The sequence below is a fragment of the Procambarus clarkii genome, chromosome 16 (assembly GCF_040958095.1).
Source record: "Procambarus clarkii isolate CNS0578487 chromosome 16, FALCON_Pclarkii_2.0, whole genome shotgun sequence".
Lineage (NCBI taxonomy): Eukaryota > Metazoa > Arthropoda > Malacostraca > Decapoda > Cambaridae > Procambarus > Procambarus clarkii.
In genome coordinates this window covers 13,936,865-13,957,126 of record NC_091165.1, presented here as the reverse complement: position 1 = coordinate 13,957,126, position 20,262 = coordinate 13,936,865, and the positions used below count along the sequence as shown (strand labels likewise).

The window sequence follows — 20,262 nt, the reverse complement described above, 5'->3', positions numbered from 1 at the left end:
CACACACACACACACACACACACACACACACACACACACACACACACAGATTATGAAAAAAAGAGAAGGCTGGGCGGACTGCATTTTCTTGAATTGTCGGAAAGCCTTTGACACAGAACGGTATAAGAGGCTGGTACATAAGCTGGAGAGACAGGCAGGTGTAGCTGGTAAGGTGCTCCAGTGGATAAGGGAGTACCTAAGCAATAGGAAGCAGAGAGTTACGGTGAGAGGTGAGACCTCAGATTGGCGTGAAGTCACCAGTGGAGTCTCACAGGGCTCTATACTCGGTCCTATCTTGTTTCTGATATATGTAAATGATCTCCCGGAGGGTATCGATTCATTTCTCTCAATGTTTGCGGACGATGCCAAAATTATGAGAAGGATTACGACAGAGGAGGACTGCTTAAGGCTTCAAGAACTCCTGGACAAGCTGAAGGAATGGTCGAACAAATGGTTGTTAGTTCCTACTCACCTACTCATCTACAACACTAGAGAAAAGAAGGGAGAGAGGAGATATGATAGACACATATAAAATACTCAGGGGAATTGACAAAGTGGAAATAGATGAAATGTTTACACGTAATAATAACAGAACGAGGGGACATGGGTGGAAACTGGAAACTCAGATGAGCCACAGAGATGTTAGGAAGTTTTCTTTTAGCGTAAGAGTAGTGGGAAAATGGAACGCACTTAAGGAACAGGTTGTGGAAGCAAACTTTATTCATACTTTTAAAATTAGGTATGATAGGGAAATGGGACAGGAGTCATTGCTGTAAACAACCGATTGCTGGAAAGGCGGGATCCAAGAGTCAATGCTCGATCCTGCAAGCACAAATAGGTAAGTGCAAATAGGTGAGTACACACACACACACACACACACACACACACACACACACACACACACACACACACTGGTGTACATAAATCAAAGCGTGTCAGGTAAACAAGCATGTACTTCACCACTCAGCGTACCTTAGCGGAAACTACCTGTGTTAAAAGTCAATCGGTGCCCAGAGGAGACATAAAATGTTGAACTTCGAGTGTGTGTACTGTACTGTGTACACTGTGTACTGTGTACTGTGTACACTGTGTACACAGTGTGTACTGTGTACTGTGTACACAGTACAGTACTGTGTACTGTACTGTGTGTGTGTGTACTCACCTATATGTACTCAGCACATATAGGTGAGTACATATAGGTGAGTACACACACACACACACACACACACACACACACACTGGTGTACATAAATCAAAGCGTGTCAGGTAAACAAGCATGTACTTCACCACTCAGCGTACCTTAGCGGAAACTACCTGTGTTAAAAGTCAATCGGTGCCCAGAGGAGACATAAAATGTTGAACTTCGAGTCAGTAATAACTCCGTCTGAGGGCCAGTGCCAGCGGATGTTTGGCCCTGATGCCAGTTTTGGCACCCCCTCTACACACACACCCGGCACTCTCATACACACCAGCCTGCATTGAGTCCCTCTCTCTCTCTCTCTCTCTCTCTCTCTCTCTCTCTCTCTCTCTCTCTCTCTCTCTCTCTCTCTCTCTCTCTCTCTCTCTCGCTCTCTCTCTTCCTCCCCGTTATGTTATTTCTAGACTGAAATCCACATTAATGATCCTACCACTGTCAAGGCTGCAGCAGCGTACACTGTAATTAGCGAAAATGTCTTGCAAAACGGAGATTCAGAAAAAAAGCAGGTATGGGGAACTATGCTTCTTCAGCCCAAGCAGAGTTAACTACCAATGTTAAGGCATTAAGAATAAGATTAAGAAACACGGAAGGAACAGTGATCTGCACTGATTCAAAAGTAACTGAAATATAGAGGTAAAATACTAACTAATCATTGGTGATCACATTCCTGTGGGTTCCCTCCCGCGTTGGAGTCTGCGGCACTGATGGCGCAGATGTGCTGGCCGCTGAGGGCGCTACAAGAGACCATATTGAATACTTCACCCCCAAGACTCGTCTTCAAATTAAGAGCAGTGGTCCCCGCCCTTTTTGGGATGGGCCATATTTCCAAATACTCAGTAGACCCTCCGATGCCAGGGGCGTCGCAACCCACAGATTGGTTACAGGTATCGTCAGGGCACGAACACCGTGACAAGGTAACCCAGGAAGAGTGAACAGGACAAGTGCTGTGAGTCAGTACGCTGGTACAAGGTGGTGGCAGCTGACAATCCCAGGCAGTATAGACGACAAGCAAGTTGTTGCAAAAAAAAAGAATCTGTAATAGCGAAGTCGTCTTAGATACAAGTACCCATGGAGAGTCAGGATAGAAACAACAGCTGAGCAGCGAAGATGCAGTATCTGTGGCACGGGAGACTTGCACAGCCTTGACCACTACACAACACATTGAGGCTAACTAAGAGACATAAGCAATATGAACAGCATATTAAATCCTCCATTACTTAAAGTATGAAAGCATTATTAGTCAAATATAGACACTGTTCTTAAAAAAAGATTGTTCCACTTGGCACCCGCAAAATAAAGCAAGTTTAGGGTGTTCAGCCAATGTTAATCTTTGTTTAACAATCTGCTTTCTTGCGGCAGTTAAGGAAGTGCCAACGGTGTCTGGTTACAAGTGACAGGATGAACAACCCAGCGGGTTTCCTTCCTGCTGGGGAAGGTGTTAAGCATGCTACTATGGCGGTGTGTTCACTCACAGGATGAGTGACGCTGCCCAATACTGTCACTATGGCGGTGTGTCCACTCACAGGATGAGTGGCGCTGCCCAATACTGTCACTATGGCGGTGTGTTCACTCACAGGATGAGTGACGCTGCCCAATACTGTCACTATGGCGGTGTGTCCACTCACAGGATGAGTGGCGCTGCCCAATACTGTCACTATAGCGGTGTGTTCACTCACAGGATGAGTGGCGCTGCCCAATACTGTCACTATGGCGGTGTGTCCACTCACAGGATGAGTGACGCTGTCCAATACTGTCACTATGGCAGTGTGTCCACTCACAGGATGAGTGACGCTGCCCAATACTGTCACTATGGCGGTGTGTCCACGCACAGGATGAGTGGCGCTGTCCAATACTGTCACTATGGCGGTGTGTCCACTCACAGGATGAGTGACGCTGTCCAATACTGTCACTATGGCAGTGTGTCCACTCACAGGATGAGTGACGCTGTCCAATACTGTCACTATGGCGGTGTGTCCACTCACAGGATGAGTGACGCTGTCCAATACTGTCACTATGGCGGTGTGTCCACTCACAGGATGAGTGACGCTGCCCAATACTGTCACTATGGCGGTGTGTTCACTCACAGGATGAGTGGCGCTGTCCAATACTGTCACTATAGCGGTGTGTCCACTCTCAGGATGAGTGGCGCTGCCCAATACTGTCACTATGGCGGTGTGTCCACTCTCAGGATGTGTGGCGCTGCCCAATACTGTCACTATGGCGGTGTGTTTACTCACAGGATGAGTGGCGCTGCCCAATACTGTCACTATGGCGGTGTGTTCACTCACAGGATGAGCGACGCTGCCCAATACTGTCACGATGGCGGTGTGTTCACTCACAGGATGAGTGACGCTGCCCAATACTGTCACTATGACGGTGTGTCCACTCACAGGATGAGTGGCGCTGCCCAATACTGTCACTATGACGGTGTGTCCACTCACAGGATGAGCGACGCTGCCCAATACTGTCACGATGGCGGTGTGTTCACTCACAGGATGAGCGACGCTGCCCAATACTGTCACGATGGCGGTGTGTTCACTCACAGGATGAGTGGCGCTGCCCAATACTGTCACTATGGCGGTGTGTCCACTCACAGGATGAGTGGCGCTGCCCAATACTGTCACTATGGCGGTGTGTCGACTCACAGGATGAGTGGCGCTGCCCAATACTGTCACTATGGCGGTGTGTCCACTCTCAGGATGAGTGGCGCTGCCCAATACTGTCACTATGGCGGTGTGTCCACTCACAGGATGAGTGGCGCTGCCCAATACTGTCACTATGGCGGTGTGTCCACTCACAGGATGAGTGACGCTGCCCAATACTGTCACTATGGCGGTGTGTCCACTCACAGGATGAGTGGCGCTGCCCAATACTGTCACTATGGCGGTGTGTCCACTCACAGGATGAGTGGCGCTGCCCAATACTGTCACTATGGCGGTGTGTCCACTCACAGGATGAGTGACGCTGCCCAATACTGTCACTATGGCGGTGTGTCCACTCACAGGATGAGTGACGCTGCCCAATACTGTCACTATGGCGGTGTGTCCACTCACAGGATGAGTGACGCTGCCCAATACTGTCACTATGGCGGTGTGTTCACTCACAGGATGAGTGACGCTGCCCAATACTGTCACTATGGCGGTGTGTCCACTCACAGGATGAGTGGCGCTGCTCAATACTGTCACTATGGCGGTGTGTTTACTCACAGGATGAGTGACGCTGCCCAATACTGTCACTATGGCGGTGTGTTCACTCACAGGATGAGTGACGCTGCCCAATACTGTCACTATGGCGGTGTGTTCACTCACAGGATGAGTGACGCTGCCCAATACTGTCACTATGGCGGTGTGTTCACTCACAGGATGAGTGACGCTGCCCAATACTGTCACTCTGGCGGTGTGTTCACTCACAGGATGAGTGACGCTGCCCAATACTGTCACTCTGGCGGTGTGTTCACTCACAGGATGAGTGACGCTGCCCAATACTGTCACTATGGCGGTGTGTTCACTCACAGGATGAGTGGCGCTGCTCAATACTGTCTTATGGCGGTGTGTTTACTCACAGGATGAGTGACGCTGCCCAATACTGTCACTATGGCGGTGTGTTCACTCACAGGATGAGTGGCGCTGCTCAATACTGTCACTATGGCGGTGTGTTCACTCACAGGATGAGTGGCGCTGCCCAATACTGTCACTATGGCGGTGTGTTCACTCACAGGATGAGTGACGCTGCTCAATACTGTCACTATGGCGGTGTGTCCAATCACAGGATGAGTGACGCTGCTCAATACTGTCACTATGGCGGTGTGTCCACTCACAGGATGAGTGGCGCTGTCCAATACTGTCACTATGGCGGTGTGTTCACTCACAGGATGAGTGACGCTGCCCAATACTGTCACTATGGCGGTGTGTTCACTCACAGGATGAGTGGCGCTGCTCAATACTGTCACTATGGCGGTGTGTTTACTCACAGGATGAGTGGTGCTGCTCAATACTGTCACTATGGCGGTGTGTTCACTCACAGGATGAGTGACGCTGCCCAATACTGTCACTATGGCGGTGTGTTCACTCACAGGATGAGTGACGCTGCCCAATACTGTCACTATGGCGGTGTGTTCACTCACAGGATGAGTGGCGCTGCTCAATACTGTCACTATGGCGGTGTGTTTACTCACAGGATGAGTGACGCTGCCCAATACTGTCACTATGGCGGTGTGTTCACTCACAGGATGAGTGACGCTGCCCAATACTGTCACTATGGCGGTGTGTTCACTCACAGGATGAGTGACGCTGCCCAATACTGTCACTATGGCGGTGTGTTCACTCACAGGATGAGTGGTGCTGCTCAATACTGTCACTATGGCGGTGTGTTCACTCACAGGATGAGTGACGCTGCCCAATACTGTCACTATGGCGGTGTGTTCACTCACAGGATGAGTGACGCTGCCCAATACTGTCACTATGGCGGTGTGTTCACTCACAGGATGAGTGGCGCTGCTCAATACTGTCACTATGGCGGTGTGTTTACTCACAGGATGAGTGACGCTGCCCAATACTGTCACTATGGCGGTGTGTTTACTCACAGGATGAGTGACGCTGCCCAATACTGTCACTATGGCGGTGTGTTCACTCACAGGATGAGTGGCGCTGCTCAATACTGTCACTATGGCGGTGTGTTCACTCACAGGATGAGTGGCGCTGCCCAATACTGTCTCTATGGCGGTGTGTTCACTCACAGGATGAGTGACGCTGCTCAATACTGTCACTATGGCGGTGTGTCCACTCACAGGATGAGTGGCGCTGTCCAATACTGTCACTATGGCGGTGTGTCCACTCACAGGATGAGTGGCGCTGCCCAATACTGTCACTATGGCGGTGTGTCCACTCACAGGATGAGTGGCGCTGCCCAATACTGTCACTATGGCGGTGTGTTCACTAGCAAGATGAGTGGCGCTGCCCAATACTGTCACTATGGCGGTGTGTCCACTCTCAGGATGAGTGACGCTGTCCAATACTGTTACTATGGTGGTGTGTCCACTCTCAGGATGAGTGGCGCTGCCCAATACTGTCACTATGGCGGTGTGTCCACTCACAGGATGAGTGGCGCTGCCCAATACTGTCACAATGGCGGTGTGTCCACTCACAGGATGAGTGGCGCTGCCCAATACTGTCACTATGGTGGTATGTTCACTCTCAGGATGAGTGACGCTGCCCAATACTGTCACTATGGTGGTGTGTCCACTCTCAGGATGAGTGACGCTGTCCAATACTGTCACTATGGTGGTGTGTCCACTCACAGGATGAGTGGCGTTGCCCAGTACTGTCACTATGGCGGTGTGTCCACTCACAGGATGAGTGGCGCTGCCCAATACTGTCACTATGGCGGTGTGTCCACTCACAGGATGAGTGGCGCTGCCCAATACTGTCAATTTGGCGGTGTGTCCACGCACAGGATGAGTGGCGCCGCCCAATACTGTCACTATTGCGGTGTGTTCACTCACAGGATGAGTGGTGCTGCCCAATACTGTCACTATGGTGGCGTGTCCACTCACAGGATGAGTGGCGCTGCCCAATACTGTCACTATGGTGGTGTGTCCACTCACAGGATGAGTGACGCTGCCCAATACTGTCACTATGGTGGCGTGTCCACTCACAGGATGAGTGACGCTGCCCAATACTGTCACTATGGTGGCGTGTCCACTCACAGGATGAGTGACGCTGCCCAATACTGTCACTATGGCGGTGTGTTCACTCACAGGATGAGTGGCGCTGCCCAATACTGTCACTATGGCGGTGTGTTCACTCACAGGATGAGTGGCGCTGCCCAATACTGTCACTATGGTGGCGTGTCCACTCACAGGATGAGTGGCGCTGCCCAATACTGTCACTATGGTGGCGTGTCCACTCACAGGATGAGTGGCGCTGCACAATATAAACAATTTCTCCGGGGCGCAATTGGAAAACAAATTAAATATTAGTAGCTTTGATTTAGTACAAGCTGAATGTTCTTGTTATAGCAAGGCACTATGAAGCCACTTATGAAGAAAGTACTCTCACAAGGAGGTGACATATTGACAGCACTTGTCACAAGGAGATGACTTATTGACAGCACTTGTCACAAGGAGATGACTTATTGACAGCACTTGTCACAAGGAGATGACTTATTGACAGCACTTGTCACAAGGAGATGACTTATTGACAGCACTTGTCACAAGGAGATGACTTATTGACAGCACTTGTCACTAAGTCACCTGTCCTTGACTTGAGTCCTACTCAAGTCGATGTGGTGTGTTAGAAGTGGTTGCCACCCGTGATGGCAACATCGTCCATTTAGGTACAATGTTGACTGTGAGGAAAATTTTTAAGCAATTTCAGGCTGTTATTACTGTATATTAGCTATATATATATTGTCTTTTCATCAACCTAATTTTATAATATAAATTGTTGCAATTTCTGTCCCAACGCTCAAATGGTAAATTACACTTTGTTTTGCTAATATATGTGTCACCTTTCAAATTACACTATTTACGAAAAAAATAGTGTTGGCATACCGAAAGGGGAATTATGAGATGAGAAGTTTCCTAAGGGATACACCATGGGACACAGACCTCAAAACTAAGTCTGTACAAGACATGATGGACTATGTCACCCAAAAGTGTCAGGAGGCAGTAAACAGGGTCATCCCGGCCCGACAGGAAAAATCCGAGAAGCAAAAGAAGAATCCGTGGTTTAACAGGGCATTATGAAAGCAAAGGTACTGAACAAAAGGGCGTGGAGCAACTTCCAAAATAACAGAACACCAGAAAGTAGAGAGAGATACCAGAGAACCAGGAACGAGTATGTTAGTGTGAGAAGAGAAGCAGAGAAAAATTATGAAAATGATATAACTAATAAAGCCAAGACCGAACCAAAGCTACTCCAGTCACATCAGGAGGAAAACAACAGTGAAAGAAAAGGTAATGAAATTTATAACAGGCGAGGAGAGGTATACAGAGAATGACAAAGAGGTGTGTGAAGAACTCAACAAGAGGTTCCAGGAGGTCTTAACAATAGAACAAGGAGAGGTCACTGCGCTAGGAGAGGGGGCAGTAAACCAGGCGGCCTTGGAAGGGTTCGAAATTACGAGAGAGGAGGTCAAGAGACACCTGTTGGATCTGGATTTGAGAAAGGTTGTTGGTCCAGACGAGATCTCACCATGGGTACTGAAAGAGTGTGCAGAGGCACTTTGCTTGCCACTCTCCATAGTGCATAGTAGGTCAATGGAGACGGGAGACCTTCCAGAGATATGGAGGACGGCTAATGTAGTCCTAATATACAAAAAGGGCGACAGGCAAGAGGCACTGAACTATAGGCCAGTGTCCTTGACTTGTATACCATGCAAGGTGATGGAGAAGATTGTGAGAAAAAAACTGGTAACACATCTGGAGAGAAGGGACTTCGTGACAAATCGCCAACATGGGTTCAGGGAGGGTAAATCTTGTCTGACTGGCTTAATAGAATTCTACGATCAGGTGACAAAGATTAAGCAAGAAAGAGAGGGATGGGCGGACTGCATTTTCTTGGATTGTTGGAAAGCCTTTGACACAGTACCGCATAAGAGGCTGGTACATAAGCTGGAGAGACAGGCAGGGGTAACTGGTAAGGTGCTCCAGTGGATAAGGGAGTACCTAAGTAATAGGAAGCAGAGAGTTACAGTGAGGGGGTGAGACCTCAGATTGGCGTGAAGTCACCAGTGGAGTCCCACAGGGCTCTGTACTTAGTCCTATCCTGTTTCTGATATACGTAAATGATCTCCCGGAGGGTATAGACTCATTCCTCTCAATGTTTGCTGACGATGCCAAAATTATGAGAAGGATTAAGACAGAGGCGGACTGCTTGAGACTTCAAGAAGACCTAGGCAAACTGAAGGAATGGTCGAACAAATGGTTGTTAGAGTTTAACCCAAGCAAATGTAATGTAATGAAGATAGGTGTAGGGAGCAGGAGGCCAGATACAAAGTATCATTTGGGAAGAGATGAAATTCTTCTAGAGTCAGAGAGAGAAAAAGACTTGTGGGTTGATATCATGCCAGACTTGTCCCCTGAAGCCCATATCAAGAGGATAACATCAGCGGCATATGCCAGGTTGGCCAACATAAGAACGGCATTTAGAAACTTGTGTACGGAATCATTCAGAACATTATATACCACATATGTCAGACCAATCCTGGAGTATGCGGCTCCAGCATGGAGTCCATATCTAGTCAAGCATAAGACTAAACTGGAAAAGGTTCAAAGGTTTGCCACCAGACTAGTACCCAAGCTGAGAGGTATGAGCTACGAGGAGAGACTACGGGAATTAAACCTCACGTCGCTGGAAGACAGAAGTTAGGGGGAAATGATCACCACATATAAGATTCTCAAAGGAATTGATAGGGTAGATAAAGACAGGCTATTTAACACAAGGGGAACACGCACAAGGGGACACAGGTGGAAACTTTGTGGCCAAATGAGCCACAGAGATATTAGAAAGAACTTTTTTAGTGTCAAGACTAGTTGATGAATGGAATGCATTAGGAAGTGATGTGGTGGAGGCTGACTCCATACACAGTTTAAAATGTAGATATGATAGAGCCCAATTGGCTCAGGAACCTGTACATCAGTTGATTGACGGTTGAGAGGCGGGACCAAAGAGCCCGAGCTCAACCCCCGCAAGCACAAATAGGTGAGCAAATAGGTGAGTACAACTACCACACCAACTACTGGGATATACTCGTGTGAACGTCAGCAACAAGAAATATACCATGCTCCAGGTGCATGTTGGCCTTGCCAGGTCCCGGGTATATTATACAGTACAGTTTTGGACGTTATACCACAGAATGGATATAATTGTACCTGAAGCTGTTCAGGGAAAGATGAACACGTTAATCCCAGGCATTAGAGACCTGCCTTATGAAGATGACTCAAAAGCTGAACTAGTGTTCTCCGGAGAGTAAGAGGCGACATGACTCGAGGATGTGTATGGCTGACAAGGTTTAACATGTCGCATACGTATACGTTTTTATATATATTTATCAACACAAAATTGAATTTGAAACAGGCACACCACCACATGGGCTTCTACCACCACCACTACCACCACATGGGCTTCTACCACCACCACTACCACCACATGGGCTTCTACCACCACCACTACCACCACATGGGCTTCTACCACCACCACTACCACCACCACTACCACCACATGGGCTTCTACCACCACCACTACCACCACCACTACCACCACATGGGCTTCTACCACCACCACTACCACCACCACTACCACCACATGGGCTTCTACCACCACCACTACCACCACCACTACCACCACATGGGCTTCTACCACCACCACTACCACCACCACTACCACCACATGGGCTTCTATCACCACCACTACCACCACATGGGCTTCTACCACCACCACTACCACAACATGGGCTTCTACCACCACCACATGGGCTTCTACCACCACCACTACCACCACCACATGGGCTTCTACCACCACCACATGGGCTTCTACCACCACCACTACCACCACCACATGGGCTTCTACCACCACCACTACCACCACCACATGGGCTTCTACCACCACCACATGGGCTTCTACCACCACCACATGGGCTTCTACCACCACCACTACCACCACCACATGGGCTTCTACCACCACCACTACCACCACATGGGCTTCTACCACCACCACTACCACCACCACAACTACCACCACCACCACAACAACAACAACAACTACCACTGCACCACCACCACAACAACTACCACTGCACCACTACCACAACAACAACAACTACCACCACAACAACAACCACTACCACAACAACAACAACTACAACTGCCACCACCACAACAACAACAACTACCACCACCACCACAACAACTACCACCACCACCACAACAACTACAACCACCACAACAACAACTACCACCATCACCACAACAACAACTACCACCACCACCACAACAACTACAACCACCACCACCACCACCACCACAACAACAACTACCCCAACAACAACAACTACCACTACCACCACCACCACAACAACAACTACCACTACCACCACCACCACAACAACCACCACCACCACCACCACAACATCTACCACTACCACCACCACAACAACCACCACCACCACAACAACCACCACCACCACCACAACATCTACCACTACCACCACCACAACAACCACCACCACCACCACCACAACAACCACCACCACCACAACAACAACTACCACCACCACCACCACAACAACAACTACCACTACCACAACAACAACAACCACCACCACCACCACAACAACAACTACCACTACTACCACAACAACAACAACTACCACTACTACCACAACAACAACAACTACCACAACAACAACAACCACCACCACCACCACAACAACAACTACCACTACTACCACAACAACAACTACCACTACTACCACAACAACAACTACCACTACTACCACAACAACAACTACCACTACTACCACAACAACAACTACCACTACCACCACAACAACAACTACCACCACCACCACCACCACAACAACTACCACCACCACCACAACAACAACTACCACCACCACCACAACAACAACTACCACTACCACCACAACAACAACTACCACCACCACCACCACAACAACAACTACCACCACCACCACCACAACAACAACTACCACCACCACCACAACAACAACTACCACCACCACCACAACAACAACTACCACCACCACCACCACAACAACAACAACTACCACTACCACCACAACAACAACAACTACCACTACCACCACAACAACAACTACCACCACCACCACCACAACAACAACTACCACCACCACCACCACAACAACAACAACTACCACTACCACCACAACAACAACAACTACCACTACCACCACCACCACCACAACAACTACCACTACCACCACAACAACAACTACCACTACCACCACAACAACAACAACTACCACTACTACCACAACAACAACTACCACTACCACCACAACAACAACTACCACCACCACCACAACAACAACTACCACCACCACCACAACAACAACTACCACTACCACCACCACAACAACTACCACCACCACCACCACCACAACAACTACCACCACCACCACCACCACAACAACTACCACCACCACCACAACAACAACAACTACCACTACCACCACAACAACAACAACTACCACTACCACCACCACCACCACAACAACTACCACTACCACCACAACAACAACTACCACTACCACCACAACAACAACAACTACCACTACTACCACAACAACAACTACCACTACCACCACAACAACAACTACCACCACCACCACAACAACAACTACCACCACCACCACAACAACAACTACCACCACCACCACAACAACAACTACCACTACCACCACCACAACAACTACCACCACCACCACCACCACAACAACTACCACCACCACCACCACCACAACAACTACCACCACCACCACAACAACAACTACCACTACCACCACCACCACAACAACAACTACCACTACCACCACAACAACAACAACTACCACTACCACCACAACAACAACAACTACCACTACCACCACCACAACAACAACTACCACTACCACCACAACAACAACAACTACCACTACCACCACCACAACAACAACAACTACCACCACCACCACAACAACAACTACCACTACCACCACCACAACAACAACAACAACTACCACCACCACCACAACAACAACTACCACCACCACCACAACAACAACTACCACTACCACCACCACCACAACAACAACTACCACCACCACAACAACAACAACTACCACTACCACCACAACAACAACAACTACCACTACCACCACCACCACCACAACAACTACCACTACCACCACAACAACAACTACAACTACCACAACAACAACTACAACTACCACAACAACAACAACTACCACTACCACAACAACAACAACTACCACTACCACCACCACAACAACAACAACTACCACTACCACAACAACAACAACTACCACTACCACAACAACAACAACTACCACTACCACAACAACAACAACTACCACTACCACAACAACAACAACTACCACTACCACAACAACCACTACCACTACCACAACAACTACCGCTACCACAACAACAACCACTACCACTACCACAACAACTACCACTACCACCACCTTCCGGCCGTTGGGGCTAACACAGCCCGTGTTCAGCTCATGTTACAGGCCCAGACGGTCACTTCCGTGGCTCTGACTTTGACTTGCCAAAATGAACAGTCTATAACACAAGATTTATTTACCTGAATTTACCTGAGAGCCACTAACACTAGCGGCCTCGACGAGGACAGGATCCCGGCGGCTTGTCAAAGGTCACCTTCTTTGTCTCAATTATCTTTTCTAGCTGTACTTTAAAGGTTAACAGTTTTGGCATTTACGGCTTCGTCGGGTAGGCGGTTCCACGGGTTAATAACCCTGTGGGAGGAAGAAACGTCTCCTGTTCTCAGTCCAACATTGTGGCTTGTTGAGCTTGAAGCCGTTCCTCTTGCTTGTGTTACATCTGACCTTTAAACCTCCGGAGAGTATAGTCGGAGGTATAATGTAAACACATATTGACAAAATAAATGTTCGTAAAAAATGAAGAACAAAAAATGGCTTATTAGTATCTGAATTTTGGAGATGAGAGAGAGCACAGGCGGTTAAGCCGTAGCCGGCGCCAGTGTCGGGACACGAGCGCGCCATCAGCTGGGCCGGGAGGGGAAACTCGCGCCTTTTGATATCGGTCTTAAGATGGCGTAATGTCCCTGAATTATAAGTGTTTTCCCCCCTCTTTCCCACGACGCTAGTGGGCTCGGTGAAGGAAGTGTCAGGTGAATGAAGTGGCTAGTGAATGAAGTGGCTAGTGAATGAAGTGGCTGGTGAATATAGTAGCCATTCACAGCCTTGCCCCTCCCCTACATCCGCTTCCAGGAGAGTGTTGTTCTTCTCCGGCCAGGAAGCACTGACATCCTACCTTCCCTGGGGCCTTCCCCTGCCTTCCCTGGGGCCTTCTCCTGCCTTCCCTGGGGCCTTCTCCTGCCTTCCCTGGGGCCTTCTCCTGCCTTCCCTGGGGCCTTCCCTGGGGCCTTCTCCTACCTTCCCTGGGGCCTTCTCCTGCCTTCCCTGGGGCCTTCCCCCTGCCTTCGCTGGGGCCTTCTCCTGCCTTCCCTGGGGCCTTCTCCTACCTTCCCTGGGGCCTTCTCCTGCCTTCGCTGGGGCCTTCTCCTGCCTTCCCTGGGGCCTTCTACCTTCCCTGGGGCCTTCTCCTGCCTTCCCTGGGGCCTTCTCCTGCCTTCCCTGGGGCCTTCCCCCTGCCTTCCCTGGGGCCTTCCCCCTGCCTTCCCTGGGGCCTTCTCCTGCCTTCGCTGGGGCCTTCCCCTGCCTTCGCTGGGGCCTTCCCCTGCCTTCCCTGGGGCCTTCTCCTGCCTTCCCTGGGGCCTTCCCCTGCCTTCCCTGGGGCCTTCTCCTGCCTTCCCTGGGGCCTTCTCCTGCCTTCCCTGGGGCCTTCCCCTGCCTTCCCTGGGGCCTTCCCCTGCCTTCCCTGGGGCCTTCCCCTGCCTTCGCTGGGGCCTTCTCCTGCCTTCCCTGGGGCCTTCCCCTGCCTTCGCTGGGGCCTTTTCCTGCCTTCCCTGGGGCCTTCCCCTGCCTTCCCTGGGGCCTTCCCCTGCCTTCCCTGGGGCCTTCTCCTCCCTTCCCTGGGGCCTTCCCCTGCCTTCGCTGGGGCCTTTTCCTGCCTTCCCTGGGGCCTTCCCCTGCCTTCCCTGGGGCCTTCCCCTGCCTTCCCTGGGGCCTTCCCTGGGGCCTTCCCCTGCCTTCCCTGGGGCCTTCCCCTGCCTTCCCTGGGGCCTTCCCCTGCCTTCGCTGGGGCCTTCTCCTCCCTTCCCTGGGGCCTTCCCCTGCCTTCCCTGGGGCCTTCCCTGGGGCCTTCCCCTGCCTTCCCTGGGGCCTTCCCTGGGGCCTTCCCCTGCCTTCGCTGGGGCCATCTCCTCCCTTCCCTGGGGCCTTCCCCTGCCTTCCCTGGGGCCTTCCCCTGCCTTCGCTGGGGCCTTCTCCTCCCTTCCCTGGGGCCTTCCCCTGCCTTCACTGGGGCCTTCTCCTCCCTTCCCTGGGGCCTTCCCCTGCCTTCCCTGGGGCCTTCCCCTGCCTTCCCTGGGGCCTTCCCCTGCCTTCCCTGGGGCCTTCCCCTGCCTTCCCTGGGGCCTTCCCCCTGCCTTCCCTGGGACCTTCCCCCTGCCTTCCCTGGGGCCTTCCCCTGCCTTCGCTGGGGCCTTCCCCTGCCTTCGCTGGGGCCTTCTCCTCCCTTCCCTGGGGCCTTCCCCTGCCTTCCCTGGGGCCTTTCCCTGCCTTCCCTGGGGCCTTCCCCCTGCCTTCCCTGGGACCTTCCCCCTGCCTTCCCTGGGACCTTCCCCCTGCCTTCCCTGGGGCCTTCCCCCTGCCTTCCCTGGGGCCTTCCCCCTGCCTTCCCTGGGGCCTTCCCCCTGCCTTCCCTGGGGCCTTCCTCCGCCTTCCTTGCAGATTTTCCCCTGCTAGTAAACATAACAGCCAATGAAAGCCAAATTGGTCTTCCCTTACAGCCATTTCCAGAAACCTATTGTTGTTGTGTCGCAACACTAATATTGCACCTACCCTGGGGACCTATCCTACAGTCCCCCCCCCACGCCTCCTCTGGCGTGGGTGTGGGAACAGTGATGCAGGCCGCCGAAGAGGGGAAACATAACCCATAGAGAGGAATCTTAAACTAGAAATACTAATAACTTTGTGCCTCTAGTTTCCGTCAATCCCCCCTTTGTCTACGTAAATTCCCCTTACAATCTTGTATGTTGTTATCATGTCCCTGTATTCCGAGGGAGAACTCTACAGGTATTCCTGAAAGGTTTTGAATATGTATATTTGGGCGATGAGTTACCACTAGACAACTTAGCACATACAGGAATGCACAGCACTGGCAGTGATGAGTTACCACTCCACAACTCAACACATACAGGAATGCACAGCACTGGCAGTGATGAGTTACCACTCCACAACTCAACACATACAGGAATGCACAACATTGACAGTGCTGAACTAGTGCACAAGGCCGGGGGGGGGGGGCGTGATCAACGAGGGCCGGAGGGTAAACTTGTGTGTTTACTGTTGGCTGTAAATGGGAAGCAAAAAACACGAGGCAAGTCATTTACGGCTGTTGATGCAGGTGTGGCCGTGCCTGGGACACCTGCCCCCCCCACCCCTGCATATATGCATATTATATATATATATATATATATATATATATATATATATATATATATATATATATATATATATATATATATATATATAAAGGGGTACCACCTCTGGTGTAAGTATAGGGAGGAACCCATAGCCTCGGAGAAGAAAATAAAAAGTACTCAGAGAAGACCTTGTGGATCCTCACTGAACACTTTGATATTTTCTTCTCCTATCACCCCTATTCTTTTTGTATGTGTGTATATATATCTAACTTTATTTTAAAATTGTATTACACAAAAAGGGTTACAACATTGGTTACATGCAGGGTACAAGGCTACTTGTCACAAGTTGTAGAGTTCCTCCAACTCCTCAGATGGCAGGCAGGAATCATGGATGCAGTGAGCATTTCCTCTCTGGATCGCCACACTAAGACGCTGAAAGAGAAAACTGGCGGTTGTAGGGTCTCTAGTTCTTTCAATTAGCTTGGAACCCAACTCCTTCAAAAAACTAGCAGCACTTTTACCCCAGGCACCAAGTGCCTCTGAGGCAATGGGGATACATGCATAAAATCAGAAAACTCATCCTCGTGAAAGGTTCAAACCCAGACAGCTAGATCCTCCATACATTTTCACATATCTAGTACCTTACCCACTACACCACACTGACTGTTAAAACAAATAGAAGTTTGTTAGACTTTAAGCCTAATATAGCGGCCCATTCAAGTCATGCCGCACAAATGATACTCGTGTTTCCTCACATTGTGAATTGATTTGATGAAAATTAACTGTACCCGCTGGCCACCGAGTGCTGTTGGCGATTGTAAAAGTCTAATAAACTTAAAATTATTTAACAGTCAGTGTGGTGTAGTGGGTAAGGTACTAGATATGCGAAGGTGTATGGAGCATCTAGCTGTCTGGGTTCGAACCCTTCACGAGGATGAGTTTTCTTATATAACTTGGGGTCTATTCAACTCCTTGCCTTGCATAGTAGGCAGAGAAGTGCGTTCTGGCTACTAGGTACGACATATATATATTATATATATATATATATATATATATATATATATATATATATATATATATATATATATATATATATATATAGTTACATATATATATATATATATAGTTACAGTTATCCCTTACATAGCAGTTGATTCTGCCCCTTCCTTCCGTCTTCAATATCAACATGCTTCTTTCAACATCAAGAATCGCCAGCAACACGTTCCAAAACATATTGTAAACATATTATCCAGTCCCCCCCCCCCCCAACCGCCAGAACCGCTCCCCTGCGGCCCGCCGGCTCCCAATCAACACTCGTTAACGATGAATAAATCCACAAGGGCCGTGACGAGGGTTCGAACCATTATCTCGTTAACGCTCGTTACTCTGCTGGCGCCCTGTTCCAGACCCTGCCACCTCACCCGTCTGACGTCATCACCCCTGTATATAGGCTCGGGCAGGAGGGCTGAGCAGTCCCTCGACTAGTTACAGCCCCGCTCCTGTGCCAGGTAAGTCCACTACGGGCTCACCATAGCCTGTGCTGCTAGAAACTTTTTGTTTCCAGTAGCTGAATCTTAAACAACGGCTGAGGAGTCAGAAAAACCCTTCTGGTGCTCTCATAGCTCAAGTGTCTTCCTGTTGACGTTCTTGACGGATGGTTATCTTAAGGTTATCTTGAGATGATTTTGGGGCTTTGGTGTCCCCGCGGCCCGGTCCTCGGCCAGGCCTCCACCCCCAGGAAGCAGCCCGTGACCGCTGACTAACACCCAGGTACCTATTTTACTGCTAGGTAACAGGGGCATAGGGTGAAAGAAACTGCTCATCGTTTCTTGCCGGCGCCCGGGATAGAACCCGGGACCACAGGATCACAAGTACAGTGTTCTGTCCGCTGAGCCTCCGGATTCGGAGTCCTGAGGTTCCGAGTTCGATCCCAGGTGGAGGCGGAAACAAAAATGGGCAGATTTTCTTTCACCCTGATGCACCTGTTACCTAGCAGTAAATAGGTACCTGGGAGTTAGACAGCTGCTACGGGCTGCTTCCCGGCGGAGTGTAACAAAATGGAGGTGTGGTCGAGGACCGGGCCGTGGGGACGCTAAGCCCCGAAATCATCTCAAGATAACCTGTCACCACAACCCCACTTTTTTTTTTTTTTTTTTTTTTTGAGATATATACAATAGTTGTTTCATTCTTGTACAGCCACTAGTACGCGTAGCGTTTCGGGCAGGTCCTTAATCCTATGGTCCCTGGGATCCACACAGCCTACAGTTAAGGATTTGCGCCCAGTAAATCCTCCCCGGCCAGGATACGAACCCATGACATAGCGCTCGCATATGCTCGCATAGCTCGCATAGCGCACATTAGGTGAATACCGTCAAATGGTCAATCTTGGCCAATATGCTAGCTTGGCCAAGATATGAACGGCCTTTAAGAATCCAAGCACGATTCTGTCAGGTCGTTGTCTGCTACATTTATCTCACCATTTTGGAACTATACGTCACCACGTCCCATTATCTCACAAAGCGAAGCTAGAAGAAGTTCAGGGGGGAATGACACCAGACTTGTCCCAGAGCTAAGAGGCTTGAGTCACGAGGACAGACTAAAGGAGTTTAACCTCTCGCCACTGAAACAGGGAAGAAAGGGAGTAGACATGATCACCACATCTAAATTACTTTGGGGAATGGAGTAGACAAGGAGAGACTGATTAGCTGGGTGACCACAGATGGTAACTAAAAACGCAAATGGATTTGAGGAAGTATATTGTATATACAGCTTCAAATGTATATATGACAGTTCAATAAGCTGTATACTGTATATACCAGTCAGTTAAGTTTTGAGAGGCGGGATGCAACATTCCCCACAAGCTGACAACATTTTGTCCAAACCTTCAGGCATGCACGCACAATAAGCCCTTCTAACTCAAGATCACCGCACTCAAGATCACCGCACTCAAGATCACCGCACTCAAGATCACCGCACTCAAGATCGCCGCACTCAAGATCACCGCACTCAAGATCACCGCACTTAAGATCGCCGCACTCAAGATCGCCGCACTCAAGATCACCGCACTCAAGATCACCGCACTCAAGATCACCTGACTCAAGATCACCGCACTCAAGATCACCGCACTCAAGATCACCGCACTCAAGATCACCTCACTTAAGATCACCGCACTCAAGATCACCGCACTCAAGATCACCGCACTCAAGATCACCGCACTCAAGATCACCTCACTCAAGATCACCGCACTCAAGATCACCTCACTTAAGATCACCGCACTCAAGATCGCCGCACTCAAGATCACCTCACTTAAGATCACCGCACTCAAGATCACCGCACTCAAGATCACCTCACTTAAGATCACCGCACTCAAGATCACCTCACTTAAGATCACCGCACTCAAGATCACCGCACTTCACGACACAACCACAAAATCACTAGAGAAGTTTAATAAGAAATGCGCTGCATAGTCATGCCGGCTTGGCGCGTTCTTTGATAATTACTTGATAACAACTGCAATGATCGACAGAGACAGCGATAATGGAAGATTAGACAGTGCAAAAGCACTTCACATTAAGCGCTCATTCAATTATCAACCGTCTAGGAACGTTCTACCGTCAGCAAGATCCTCGAGTACTGTCAACTTACACCCCACTATCTCGACGTTTCGGTCCGTCCTGGACCATTCTCAAGTCGGAGAATGGTCCAGGACGGACCGAAACGTCGTCGTCCCTTCACTTTCTGGTGTGGGGTTTGGTCAACATATTT

The 20,262-nt window shown here is 49.7% G+C and overlaps 1 protein-coding gene across 1 annotated transcript; it reads left to right on the top strand.

Moving 5' to 3' along the window:
• Nucleotides 1-10,054: 10,054 nt before the first annotated feature.
• Nucleotides 10,055-19,935, top strand: LOC138365226 (uncharacterized). The gene is made up of 2 exons (XM_069325490.1): nt 10,055-10,167; nt 19,386-19,935. The coding sequence occupies exons 1-2, from the start codon at nt 10,055-10,057 to the stop codon at nt 19,933-19,935; spliced, it is 663 nt and encodes a 220-aa protein (XP_069181591.1).
• Nucleotides 19,936-20,262: the final 327 nt, after the last annotated feature.